The sequence below is a fragment of the Chionomys nivalis genome, chromosome 3 (genome assembly GCF_950005125.1).
Source record: "Chionomys nivalis chromosome 3, mChiNiv1.1, whole genome shotgun sequence".
Lineage (NCBI taxonomy): Eukaryota > Metazoa > Chordata > Mammalia > Rodentia > Cricetidae > Chionomys > Chionomys nivalis.
Window position 1 is genome coordinate 64,182,151 of NC_080088.1, and position 14,191 is coordinate 64,196,341.

Sequence of the window (14,191 nt, forward strand, 5' to 3'; positions counted from 1 at the left end):
TTTAACGTAATATTTCCATAAGTACACATACAAACTTCCTTTTTTTGTTTGTTTGTTTGTTTGTTCATTTAGACAAGATAGCTGAGAGGGCCAGGGAGCCAGACCAAAGCCATGACAGGTTTCTAATAGTCCCTGGCAGGGATGTATTTTGATTTACTGAAGGTGACTAGAGCCGAGCAAGGAGTTCTCCAGAAAACTACAACTCAGGGGCAACCAATTAGCAGGTGCTCCACAGCCTTTTGTTGGCTTAGCACATGACCGTAGCTTCTTTATAGCTAAAGATAGCTTTCTCTACCCTGCTGCTAAAACGTCCCTAACCACTAGAGCCACCTACAGTACAATCAGCACCCCCAGATTAATTTCTCCTCCCTGGAATTCCCCTAATCTGTCATAAAAAGGGGCCTGCGAACCTCTTGGGTGGTCGCTATGTGCTACCCCAAAATGTTCGCAGTTTTTTATTTATAAATGTTCTTGCTTATTGCATATGTAACTGGTGGTCTTTAATGGGCTTCTTGCAGACCCTTTCGGTAACTAGGGTAGCCTTTAACCAGTCTTTCTACTTTAGCTTGGTCTTTGACATTTTGTGTGTGTGTGTGTGTGTGTGTGTGTGTGTGTGTACACTGTTGTTTTGTCTTCATTTATGTCAGTACACCTCAAGTGTCTGGTGCCTGCAAAGGCCCGAGGAGATTATTGGATCCTCTGGGACTAGGGTTACAGATGATTGTGAGCCACTGTGTGGGTGCTGTGAATAAACCTGGGTCTTCTATAAGAGTTGGTTGAGCTCTTAATCAATCGTTGAGCGATCTCTTCAGCCCTGGCTTTTTTTCCTTTATTTTTTTTCCTTTGGGTCAGAGGGGAGAATCAAATACTTTATTGTTTTTGTGGTACTAGAGTTTGAATTTAAGACTGCATATGCTCACAAAGCTACACTTTTAGATGTTTTTAGAATCAAATTATCACATGATCACTCAGAAGCTATAGGTGTCTATATTTGCTTATTAAAGATTGAAGTGTTGACAGGATAATTCGTATGTTCTCAAGACTGCCTCATTTAAAGTGTATCTTTGAGCTAAAACAGTAATTCTTGAATTTCTAACTTGGGTGTGTGCATGGATATGTTTACATGTAAGTGAGTGCAGTTGTGCCTGGCGGCCTCGTTTTGATCCTGGATATCTTGGATTGTTTTCTGCCCTACTCATTGAGGCATGGCTTCAGTTGAACCCAGAGCTCACTTACTGAACTAGTTCAGCTAGCCAGGTTGCTCTAGGAATCCTCTGTCTTTGCCTTTTGAGTGCTGAAATTATAGGCAGGCTGCCATGCCCATTTAGCTTTCACAAGGGTGCTCAGAACTGAACTTGAGTAGTGTCTTCGTTAGGGTTTCTATTGCTGTGAAGACACACCATGACCACGGCAACTCTTATAAAGGAAAACTTTTAGTTGGGGCTGACTTACAGTTAAGCAGTTTAGTTCATTGTCATTGCAGGAAGCACAGTGGTGTGTAGGCAGGCATGGTAATAGAGAGTTAGCTGAGAGTTCTACATCTGGATCAACAGGCAACAGGAGGAGAGAGTGACACTGGGCATGGCTTGAGCATTTGAAACTCCAAAGGCCACACCTCCCAATAGTGCCCCTGTGTCGACCTGTGGGGGCCATTTCATTCAAGCCACCAGAAGTAGCAAGCAAGTAGCCATGGAGTCATCTCCCTATCCCATGAGTTTTGACCTTTTATATAGGCAGAATAGTAAAAAAATGATCACAGTAATTGAGCTTTCTTGTATTTATCTCGAGGAACAGATTTGTATATTGTTTATTTCTTTTTTTCTTTCAGCAATATGTTATGTTACATGATATGGTGGCAACTCACAGTACTGTGAGAGTTTCAGTTTGTAGAGTAAATGAAGGTAAGTACTTCAGAGGAGGGTTGAAAGAGTAAATGAACACATAATATGTAATTAAATACTTGTGTAAAGTAAGACCATTTTTATGTGTTTATACATATTTTAAAATTGCATTTATTTATTTAATTGTATGTATGTACAGTGGCATGTATGGAGATCAGAAGACAACCCACGACACTCCCTGCTCTTTCTCCCATGTGGGTCCTGGGATTGAACTAAGGTCATTAGGCTTGGTGGCAAGCACCTTTACTGTTTTCCACTTTACCAGCCCTATTATTTCTTCTTCTCCCTTCCTCTCTTCCTTCTTCAGAATTGAAAATACACATTTAGATTCCCAGATTTGTGGACAGTACGTTCCTTTATATAACATTGTACAATGTAGAGGCTCTTTGCTAAGCTCTAGGACATGATAAACAACAAAGTGTGGTGAGTACTATGAAAGCAGGGACTTTTTTTTTTGATTTTTGAGACAGGGTTTCTCCGTAGCTTTTTGGTTCCTGTCCTGGAACGAGCTCTTGTAGACCAGGCTGGCCTCGAACTCACAGAGATCCGCCTGCCTCTGCCTCCCGAGTGCTGGGATTAAAGGCGTGCGCCACCGCCGCCCGGCAAGCAGGGACTTCTTAACACTAGACTGCTGTGCTCTTAGGTACTCAGGGTGGGTTTTTTAAAGTCAAAGAAAGCTAAATTAAAGACAGGTGAGGATCGAGCCATGGTGGTGCACATGCCTTTAATCCCAGCACTCAGGAGGCAGAGGCAGATGGATTTCTGTGAGTTCGAGACCAGCCTGGTCTGCAAGAGCTAGTTCCAGGACAGGCTCCAAAGCTACAGAGAAACCCTGTCTCAAAAAACGAGGAAAAGAAAATTGGTGAGGAGTCTAAGATGAGGAGAGGAGCACCCCGAGGCCTGAAGTTAAGACTGTACTCTTCTAAGATCTGGAATCCAGCCAGTCATGTGCTGAAAGTAGATGAAGGGGTCTAAGGGATTTGGATGCCTCCAAAGGCTGAAAAGCTACCAAATGACTTTAAGCAGATTTTATCTTGTTCGTCTTTCAGAAAAAACATTAATTCTGGCTCCCATGTTTAGAGTGGTTTTTCGGGGAACAATACTAAAGGCATCACCCAGATCAAGAACAGGTTTGTGGAGTTAACAAGAAAGGATATGGGTTTGAAATGTGGGCCTTGAACAAGATGTGATAATTGAAAGTGAAGTCTCAAGAGATGTATGCAGTTGGGCAGTGTTGTCACATGGGACAAAGTATAAAGGAAACAGTAATTGTGAGGAGAATGCTTGGGACATATAAGCTGTCTGAGATGTTGACGTGAAGGTTAGCATAACGCCATGGTCTTTGGAGGCAGTAGCCACTTTCATTTCTCCAGAATTCAAAATCAGTCTTTTTTTTTTTTTTTTTTATATTCTCCACATTTCTCTCCCCCCAGACCTCTCCCCCTTTCTTTTGAGTTAGGATTGCTACCCTGGCCTCCTAAGTAGCTGGGATTACAGGTATGAGCTTTACCTTCGAAAAGCTCCATTTTCTTGACTGTCTCCAAGTCCTTGCTTTCTTCCTGGTCACTTCTGTCTCTAGAATCTCCCTCACTCGCTACCTTCTTATTTTTGGTAGGATTCTTTTAAAGTGGTTTTGTGTGTGTGTGTTTTGTTTCTATATTATAGCAGCACAGGTTGGCCTAGACCTTGTTATGTACCGGAGGAGATGATCTTGAAATTCTGCTCTTGCTGCTACAAGCTCTAGAACTGCAAGGCAGCACAATAGTTTTGGAACTTTTTCAGTGAAAAGCCACCACACCCAGCTTTTGAAGGTTTTTAAGTCTACATGGACAGAGACCTGAGAGAGGGCCTTCTTGCCAGGCTGGCTTCAAATTCATGATCTTCTTGCTTTTCAGCCTTCCAAATGCTGGGATTTCAATGCCTGATTTAAATTTTCAAGGGAATAATGAATTAAGTGTTATTATATATTTAATCTTGATATATTTTTTAATCATTTAAGAGACTAAAACATTGAGAAGAGGCAAGACATAAATAATTGCATTTAAAAAAAGAATATCTTTGAAAAGAAAATACGATAAATTTTTCATGTTTTCTTTAGTTGCTGTGTAATATTAGAAATCTGAATTCATTTTGCCTGTTACAGCCAAATTTCCTGTGTGAATTTATGCTTGTATTTTAAGATGGCAGATTGACCGGAGCATGGAGGTGTGATGAGGATGTTGTATCACCTGTGCTTAGTCAGCATGTTAGGAGACAAGCCAACTGACGTATTTTGATGCCTGGTGCCAATGGAGGCCAGGAGAGGCTGTCAGCGTCTCTAGAACTGGAGTTACAGATTGTTGTAATCCTTCATGTGGGTGCTGGGAATTGATTCAGGTGTCTTGGCCAAAGTGTCTTAACCCCCGAGTCATCTCTCCAGTCTTGATGCATTGCTAATGTAGTCCTGTTTGTTGAGACTTCATGTGCTACACTTTAGGTATTAACACACTGTATCAGTAGCTTACTGAGAGCAGGAAACTTTCGGATAGGTCGTTTATTTGCTGTAATTCTATTTCAAATTAAATTTCTTCTTCTTTTTTTTTCTTTTCAAATTCAGAAATAGAAGAAATCTTTTCTACAGACCTTGTGCCTGGAGATGTCATGATCATTCCATTAAATGGGACAGTCATGCCTTGTGATGCAGTACTTATTAATGGTACTTGCATTGTAAATGAAAGCATGTTAACAGGTAAATGGGATCACCATTATCTTGCTTATTGTTTATGATGGTATTAATGTTATGTAGTTTAAGCTTCTTAAAAATCATACCATTTCTATCATTTACTCATAAATGTATTTGATAGTGATTGCGTGTGCAAGTAGACTACATTCTGAGCTAAAAGAAATTAAGTCACTATTCTGGTACTAACCATGTTTCTGGACCTGTTTCTTGCCGCTCTTTGGACATAGAAAAATGTATGATAGTAAGGGAAGAGGAGAGAAGTCCTTTTCTATAGAGATTGCAGTGAATTTCATTATTTATTAAGATTTTTTTATGTTCTTTAATTGGAAAGAAGTAGACTTTAAGGTAACTACTGGAAATTCACAATTTAGAAATAGATCTTTCTGCCTTTTAAATTGTGAATTTTTAATCTGGCTAGAAATTGTTTCCTGTATATTTTGAGGCTTAAAACACACAATCTCGAACAAATTTCTACATTCTGGCTGTTTTTGAAGAATGCTATTGAGAACTAAAGGACAAAAAGAAAGAACCACATACTACCTATTCTTTTTTTTTTTCTCTTGCCCAAGTTTTCTTTGTAATGGTGGTATATTTCTGTCTATATTTGTGTCGTTCTGTCTAGTGGTGATTAAAGATGTCAGGACATAACTGGTACTTTCAGCTCTGTTCTTAAGGGTGTGTTGTTTGGTCTTTGAAATTTTTTGAAGGTCATTAGGCATTATTTATGAATCACGAATCAATCACTCTGGACTTACTGTGCGAAACCACTTGGTATTTGTCAGTGAACCAACTGATGGACAACAAGCTCATGGGTTACACCATGTCCTCCATATATAGGGCAGTTATTACATATTACAAACAGTACGCTAACACTTAAAATATTCCACTGTTTTTTCAGTATGTATTTGACATTGATTTCTAAGCTTTCCTTTAACATTTGGTTTTCTTAACAGGGGAAAGTGTTCCAGTGACAAAGACTAACTTGCCAAACCCTTCAGTGGATGTAAAAGGAACGGGGGAGGAGTTGTACAGTCCAGAGACACACAAGAGACACACTCTGTTTTGTGGGACAACTGTTATTCAGACCCGTTTTTACACTGGAGAACTTGTGAAAGCCATAGTAGTTAGAACAGGTAGATGAAATCTCTTTGAATTTGAAACCTACTGGATGTTTATAAAGGAATTATGATTGGGAAGTTAATTCTCATGAAAAGATAAGTAATTTTTCTTTTTAATTTTTGAAAGGATTTAGTACTTCCAAAGGACAGCTTGTTCGTTCTATACTGTATCCCAAGCCAACTGATTTTAAACTCTATAGAGATGCCTACTTGTTTCTGCTGTGTCTTGTGGTGGTGGCTGGCATTGGGTTTATCTATACAATCATCAATAGCATTTTAAATAAGGTATGTAACTTGATAGGTTTGGTACTTAATTTTTTCACATATGACTGCAGTTAATTCTAACTATGTCTGAAGAAAAAACTGTGACACTAGTATGTTATTATATTCGAAGGCAAAGTTACATTGGGTGACCTGGGCAGGAAAATTAGAAGTTTTGGACTGTATTGCAAGATCCTGCTCAACAAGAAAATTCCACAAGTATAAGTCATTTTCATCATAGCATATTATTCATTAGAATGTCTGACACCAAACACTCTTTCATATTTGTGGAATAAGTTAATATATACAGTTGTTACTTGTCTTGCTTATTTAGCTATTTTTTGTTCCTAACTCTACCTCTTGGGTGCTGGGATTACAGGTGCGCACCACCATTCTTAGCAAAATTATTTCTAAACACTCATTAAAAGAGGCACATGTAAGGACCCATGACTGATTTTTTTCTAGCTTCTGTGGAGACTGTCCAGGTGCTTATAGGATGAGACAGTATCAGATAAAGTTTGTTCAACCTGATTTGAAGGCAGTCATGTGAAGAATACAAGCTGTTAGAATGAGATAAGTATTTCTAAGAGTAAATATTCGTCTTTAGCTGCTATTCTGTTCGTCCATTGAGTCTTCTGTTTAGAATTACCTATAAGCATTGGGGTTTGAACCTAGGGCCTCAAACATGCTAAGCTACTGTTTATATGCCTCAGCCATTTTATAAGATCTTTGAATGAAAAAAAATTATGTCAGTAATAGATAGGAGTATATATTTATAAATACAAAAATAGTGTGTTTTTTCATTAGATTAATTAATTGAGTATTGTTAGTTTGACACTTATTTTTATGTTAATTGTAGGAAGAAGTTCAGGAAATAATTATTAAGTCTCTTGATATCATTACAATTACTGTGCCACCTGCACTACCTGCTGCAATGACTGCTGGAATTGTATATGCTCAGAGAAGACTGAAAAAAGTTGGGATTTTCTGTATCAGTCCCCAAAGGATAAATATCTGTGGACAGCTGAATCTTGTTTGCTTTGATAAGGTTGGTTTGGCTTCATAATAATTACTGTTACTTTAAATGTTTGTATTTGTATTTCCTTTATGAATTTATTTGCCCATAATTTTAGTGTTTCTGTAGTTTTCCTTCTTTCCAGTTACTTAGCATATGTAGATTTTGAAATATTTTTCTTCACTCTTCACCTTCTCTTAAAACTGGTTTTCATTATATATCCCTGGCTGGCTTGGAATTCATGTAGATCAAGGTGTCCTCATATGTGTGTTCAGCGCCCACAGGCTATAAGAGGGCCCCTGGAATTACAGACAGGTGTGAGATACCATGTAGGTGCTGGGAAATTGAGCCCAGGTCTTTCAAAATCTTTTAGTAATAAAACTGAATATATATGGCTGCTGGAGAGATAGATGCTCAGTATTTATGAGCATCGACTGTTTTCAGAGGATCAGAGAGCCTGAGTTTGGCTCACATCACCCATATGGCACCTCAAAACCTTCTGTGACTGTAGTTCCAGGGTAATGGTTCCCTTTCCTGACCTCCTTGGGCACCTGGCATGCATAGGATAAACAAGTGTATGTGCAAGCAAAATACCCATACTCAAAACCAAATTAATTTTAAAAATTAAAAACTTAATGGAAATGAGTAAAGATTATATGGTCCTTCGTATTTTTAGGCAATTATAATGTAATAGAATAGCATCTGTGGATATGTATTTACTGTGTTGTGTGTGTAAAGATGTATTTGTTTATTATGTATAGAGTGTTTATCTACATGTATGTGCCAGATCTCACTATAGACAGTTGTGAGCCACCATATGGTTGCTGGGAATTGAACTCTAGAACCTCTGAAAGAGCAGTTGGCAACCAGTGCTTTTAACCTCTGAGCCATATCTCCAGTCCTCAATATTTTTAATTGTTCATAAATATGTATTTTAATATTCTGTGATTTTTATTGAATCCCCAACCATTTTGTTGAAAACCGGTCATTTTCTTCCTTCCCCCCTTCCTTCCTTCCCCTTTCTCCTCCCTCCCTCCCTCCCTCCCTCCCTCCCTCCCTCCCTCCCTCCCTCCCTCCCTCCCTCCCTCCCTCCCTCTCTCTGTCTGTCTGTCACTAGCTCTTGTAGACCAGGCTGGCCTCGAACTCAAAGAGATCCGCCTGCCTCTGCCTCCCAAGACTAGGATTAAGGGCGTGCGCCACCACTGCCTGGCAAAACTGGTCATTTTCTTACCTGGGTTTAACTATTAGCTTCCTCTTGGTGTTTAAATTTTCTTCTCGGCTCCTTGTTCCATAACCTGTGCTGTTCTGCCATCACATCAACAGATACTGCTTGTTGGTAAGTAGGTTGACGGGTGCATTTTGTTTATATTGTTGGCACATGAGTAAGTTAAATACAGTTCACACAGGTAGTGCCTTGTACTTGAAGGAGGGATTGTCCAAGTACTGTTGTGCAGGTTCCCTGACAGTGTACGAGTTCCCACCTCTCTTTCCTTTCTTTCAGACTCTGCTTCTTTCTTGTGTATTTGTAGCATAGTTGCTCATTGATTTGAGTCTCAGCATTTTATTTTTTGTAAGCAATTGTCCTTACTTTGTCCGTGTGTACTTTTTTTATATTTTAGACTGGAACTCTTACCGAAGATGGTTTAGATCTCTGGGGAATTCAGCGAGTGGAAAATACCCGGTAAATATTAGCTAGATAGTCTAGTTAACTTTTAACATTTTAGCATATTCAGCTTTCTAACATAATAGACAACTGTGTACCTACCACAGAGAATAAATTTATTCATGTATATATGTTTCCGATATCTTTTAGAATTTATGGTGTGTGTGTGTGTGTGTGTGTGTGTGTGTGTGTATAGGCAGGTGTAGGCTTGTAGTCGGCACAACTTGTAGGAGTAAGTTCCTTTCCTTCAGCATGTGGGGCTGGAACTCAGGCTCGGGTTGTCAGACATGGTTTCTCTCCAGGTTTGTGGGGCAAGCAAGCACCTTTATCCCAAGCTGAGCTGTCTTTAACTAATTGCTTTTCAGTTAGCATACAGAGTAAAGGATTTCATTATGGCTTTTTCATTCATCTGACTTTCGCTTTGCTCTAGTTTACTCCTCTGCCCCATTGTTCCCCCTTAGGCCTCTTCTCCACACTGCTTCCTTCTCCCCCCTCACCCTCTGCTTTCATGTCACATATATGACATTGCCCTCTTTTTCCCATCTTAAGATCTTTTCCTCTCATGTTCCTCATTCTAGTTTTCATATCTTAAACAAACGTGCTCATACACGCGCACACATATCACAGTTTTCAATTACAATACCTCAGATGAGAGAAAGTGTGATTTGTCTTGCTGAGCTTGGCTTATTTCACTTAACAAAATGATTTTCTGTTATAAATGTGCCAATGTAAGCTTTCTTTGACTAAATACAATTTTACTGTATATTTTTTTACTCATTCATGTGTTGATGGATATGTGGGTGGTTCCATTTCTTAACTGGCCCTGGTTGCAACTATAGTTTTGATTTGCATTTCCTTGGTGACTAAAGATGTTCAAGACCTTTCCAGTGTTTATTAGCCAAATAGCCAGTATTTCTTCTGAGAACTATTTCTTTAGCAGTTTTATTGATAAAGTGATTTGATATTTTGGTCTTGCATTGTCATAGTTATTGCTCTGAGGCAATTGGCAAAAGTTTTTTTCCGTTCTCTGTTTCCTCACTCTGGTTAATGGTTTTCTTGCTACGCAGAATCTTCTTAATTTTATGAAATCAAATTTGCCAGTTTTTATGCTTTTGGAACCCTAAAACTTCTGCTCATGCCTCTGTCTTGAAGTGGTTTGCTTATGTTTTCCGCCAATAGTTTTACAATGTCAGGTCTCACATTAAGTTATCTGTGTCCATTCTGAGTGACGTGGGATGAAGCTGTAGTTTTACTCTTCTACATATGGACATTTTCCAGTGTGTGCTTTAGATCCTTTTGTTGAGAATTAGTAGCTTTAGGCTGTAGGGTTTTTTGTTTTTTTTTTACTTCTGGGTACTTGGTTCTATTCCAGTTAGTGAACCTGTCTGTTTTTGTACTGGTACCCAGCTGCTTTTGTAACTGTGGCTTTAATAGAATTTGAGGGTCAGATATTCTTTATGCTAAAGATTACTTTGGTTATGTTAGGGCATGGTGCTTCCATATAAATTTTAAGATTTCTTTCTATCCAGCTATTCACTGGAATTTTGATGGGGGACTGCATTGAAATCTATAAATTGTTAAATTCGATGTGGTGGCACACACCTTTAATCCCAGCCCCCAGGAGGCAGAGGCAAATGAATCTCTTGAGTTTGAGGCCAACCTAATCTACAGAGCGAGTTTCAGGACAGCCAGAGCTACATCATGAGACTCTGTCTCAGAAAACAAAAGAGAAAAAGAATCATATAGATAGCTCTTGGTAATTCAGCTGTTTTAACACTATTTTGTCAGTCTATGGACATGAGCGAAAATTCTGTTATCTTGTCTTCAAGTTTCTGAAAGTTTGCGTTGCAAGGATCCTTTTACTGCTTTTTTTGGTTTGGTTTATGGTTAGGTATCCGATTTTTTTTTTCATAGCTGTTGTGAACAAGATGCCCCGTGGTTTGTTTTTGGGACAGTGTATGTTTTTGTGGTAATTTTTTTTTTTTTACTTTATATTGTAAATGCCCCCCACATTTCTTTTTCTACTGTTTGAGAGGTGAGTTGGGTATGTGCATGTACCACACATGTGTATACGCAGGTTTGCATGTGTATGTGTGCTCCTTTGGAAGCCAGAGATCAGTGTCTGGTGTCTTCTCCCTTTTGCCCTCCATCTTAGTTTCTGAGACAGGATCTCTAACTGATCAGTTAGACCAGCTGGCCAGTGAACCTCCAAGATTTTTTGTCTTTGTTTCCCAGTGCCAGCAGGCAGGCAAACACCATGCATACAACTTGGCTTGCATAGCAAGCAAGCTCACTTTACTCACTGAACCATATCCCTAGCCCCCCACCTAAATATTTATGTACAGGTGGGGTTTCATGTATTTTACTGTAATTTTTGGTCTGATCTTGAACTTCTTGGTTTTCCTGTTCCAGCTCCCAAGTGCTGGGATTACAGGATGTGTCCGCCAGGCCTGGTTTTATTTGTATTTTTGTTTTGTTTTGTTTTGTTTTGCTTATTTATTTATTTATTTATTTATTTATTTATTTATTTATTTATTTATTACTTTATCGCAAACCTGTAAAGATGTATTAAAATGTTGGGTTGAGTCTAGAAAAATGCAAAACTAATTCAGTGTGTATTCTTTGTTTAGATTTCTTTTACCAGAAGACAATGTTTGCAGTGAGATATTGGTAAAATCTCAATTTGTTGCTTGCATGGCTACTTGTCATTCACTTACAAAAATTGAAGGTGTTCTTTCTGGTGACCCACTTGATTTGAAAATGTTTGAAGCCATTGGATGGGTAAGTTTAACCTTTTTTCTTTTGAAACAGGGTCGTCCTCCCCCCCCCATTTTGTAGCGTAGGGCCCATTTTAAACATAGCTGTATAGCTGAGGATATTCTCTTGCCTTTAACTCATGAGTACAGGCATGAGCTCTTAACTTTGTTTTTATGGTGCCTTACACTCTGTTTATATGGCGCTAGTCTGTATCTTGACCAGTAGCTTACTCCCAGACTCTCCTCCAAGACTTCAGCAACTCACAATGCCAGCCTCAGCTGCTCTTCCTGACCCTTTTCATGCCTTCAAAACAAGTTTATGTGATTCTAATACATTATCAGTTTGGGGTGTCTGCATGAGATGCAGCCTTGTCTACCCTGGACTAGATTGTGTGCTGACTCTGAGGAAATAGTTCCAGAAGATTTCACCTCAGTGATTCTGGCCTCTTTTTTAATCACTGCTAATTCCTTAGCCCCAGCTGACTAGCATCAGTTGTGCCAGCAAAGGTTTTACTTTAGTGGATCTGGTTTTTTTGTTTAACTTTGGTTTTTCGAGACAAGATTTCTCTGGCTGTTCTGAAAGTCTACCCTGGAATTTACGGGGATCCGCCTGTCTCTGCCTCCCATGTGGGATTAAAAGTGTGAACCACCACTACCCGGTGGTTCTAGTCCTTTGTTAATCACAGCCAGTTTCAACTCCAGTTGACCAGAACCACCGATTCTTAATTTAAATATATTACATAAATGGCCCTGATAAGAGTCGTTTCTTCCCTCTGAATCTCACAACCAAGACTGCCACCACCCACTGAACTCTGAGCATACAGTGCCTTTTCTATCCCAAAGCTCCTTCCACAATCCTCTCTAAAACATGGTCAGGTCTGACACAGCAATACCCCACAACCTGGTGCTAATTTCTGTTTTGGTTAGGGTTTTTATGGCTGTGGTAAAATACCAGGACCAATGGCAGCTAGGGAGGATAGGGTTTATTTGAGTTTATAGTTCCACGTGGCATTTATCATTTAAAATAGTTGATGTAGGAAATCAAAACTAGAACGTCTTGGAGGCTGGAACTGAGGCAGAGCCATGGAAGAGTGTGGCTTTTACCGGCTTGCTTCCCAAGCCTTGCTCAGCCTGCTTGTATGTTTTGTGTTTGGTTTTTGAAACAGGGTCTCTCTACATAGCCCTAGCTGTCCTTGAATGCATTAAGTAGACCATGCTGACCTTGAACTCACAGAGATCCACCACTTCTGCCTCTGGGCGCTGGGACTAAGTGTGCCTGCCACCTTACCTGGCTTCAGTTTGCTTTCTCATACCATCCAGGACTACCTGCCTAGGAGTAGCACCATCTCTAGGGGCTAGGTTCTCCCACATCAGTCATTACTCAAGAAAATGCCCCACATGCTGGTCTGGTAGGAGCATTTTTTAAATTGTGGTTTCCTCTTCTTAAACTTGCCTTAAAACTGATCATAGGACAGTAAGATACATCCCAGTTTCTGAGATGGTCAGATAAGCTATTCTTGCATAATATTAGGTTCAATTTCCAGCATCATATGGCAGTTTAGAGCTCTCTGTAAGTCCAGACCCTCTTGTGTACACACAAGGTGTACAGATAATATGTTCGAGTAAAAATACCCATACCCATGCACATAAAAAAATATATATTTTTTTAAAAAGGTGAAAATCAAGAGGTTACGTCTATAGTAGCTAAGCTGTTTATGATTTCATGGTATGGCTCTAAAATCACATGCTATCTTGTACAGCTTATTTTTATTTAGTGGTTCCATTAACTATATCTGAACTCTGTCTAGGCTTGAGAAAAGCTCTCATGTAGTCCAGTTGACCTTAAGCTGGCTGTGTAGCCTAGGTTAGTGTGAAAATCGTGATTCCTTTGCTTTTGTATTCCTTTTGTTTGTTTTTGAGACAGGGTTTCTCTGAGTAACAGTCCTGGCTGGCTTGAAACTCGCTTTTGTAGACCAGGCTGGCCTCAGACTCACTACTGAGATCCTCCCGCCTCTGCCTCCCAAGTGCTGGGATTAAAGGTGTGTGCTACTACCGCCTGGCCTTGCTTTTGTATTCTTGAGTACTGGGATTACACGTGTATACCTGTGAATACATACACACTTGTGTCATTTGTTGGCAGAAAGGAAATCCCTGTATTATAGGGTAAAAATCTTTAAAAAACCATGTGCCTCCAGCTCATTCTGAAGACAACAGGCTTCATATTTGCTCCTTTATTCTACTTCTAAGCTACTTCTCCCTTCACCCAAAGGTTGCGAGGTGTCTGAGTAGTTCTTTTTATGTTTTATTTTATTTATGTTAATAAAAATAAACATATTTAAGTAAAATGTATTTATGTTAATAGTTTAGTGTTCATATGTCCTTTGGCAGCAATTGCTTCCCCACCTCCCAATGAACCACTTAGAAATGAAACAAATATGGAATTTTGTGGTATGTTGTATGTTTTACTTTTAGATTTTGGAAGAAGCAACTGAGGAAGAAACAGCACTTCATAACCGAATTATGCCCACTGTGGTTCGTCCTTCCAAACAGCTGTTTCCTGAATCTACAGCTGTAGGAAACCAAGAAATGGTATGATGTCACTTTGAATTCTAGGTTAGAAGTACCTCTATCAGAAGGGTGTTGGGTATGTTATCCCATGCAGATACAGGTGTGTTCTAACTGAGCTTATCAGAATGGCTACCCTGGTGGGAGACAGGCATTCTCTGGAAATGTTGAAATTTAATTCTCAGTGCCC

At 39.4% G+C, this 14,191-nt stretch overlaps 1 protein-coding gene across 4 annotated transcripts in view; it reads left to right on the forward strand.

The window, feature by feature from the left end:
- The window catches only part of Atp13a3 (ATPase 13A3), an 85,771-nt gene that overhangs the window by 35,559 nt on the left and 36,021 nt on the right, over window positions 1-14,191 (forward strand). For all 4 annotated transcript variants that reach the window (XM_057764047.1, XM_057764046.1, XM_057764049.1 and 1 more), the window contains 8 exons: window positions 1,829-1,901; window positions 4,498-4,629; window positions 5,577-5,756; window positions 5,869-6,026; window positions 6,862-7,050; window positions 8,637-8,698; window positions 11,311-11,461; window positions 13,909-14,025. In XM_057764047.1, the coding sequence (XP_057620030.1) occupies window positions 1,829-1,901; window positions 4,498-4,629; window positions 5,577-5,756; window positions 5,869-6,026; window positions 6,862-7,050; window positions 8,637-8,698; window positions 11,311-11,461; window positions 13,909-14,025 (1,062 nt within the window). The remainder of the gene's footprint in view (window positions 1-1,828; window positions 1,902-4,497; window positions 4,630-5,576; window positions 5,757-5,868; window positions 6,027-6,861; window positions 7,051-8,636; window positions 8,699-11,310; window positions 11,462-13,908; window positions 14,026-14,191) is intronic.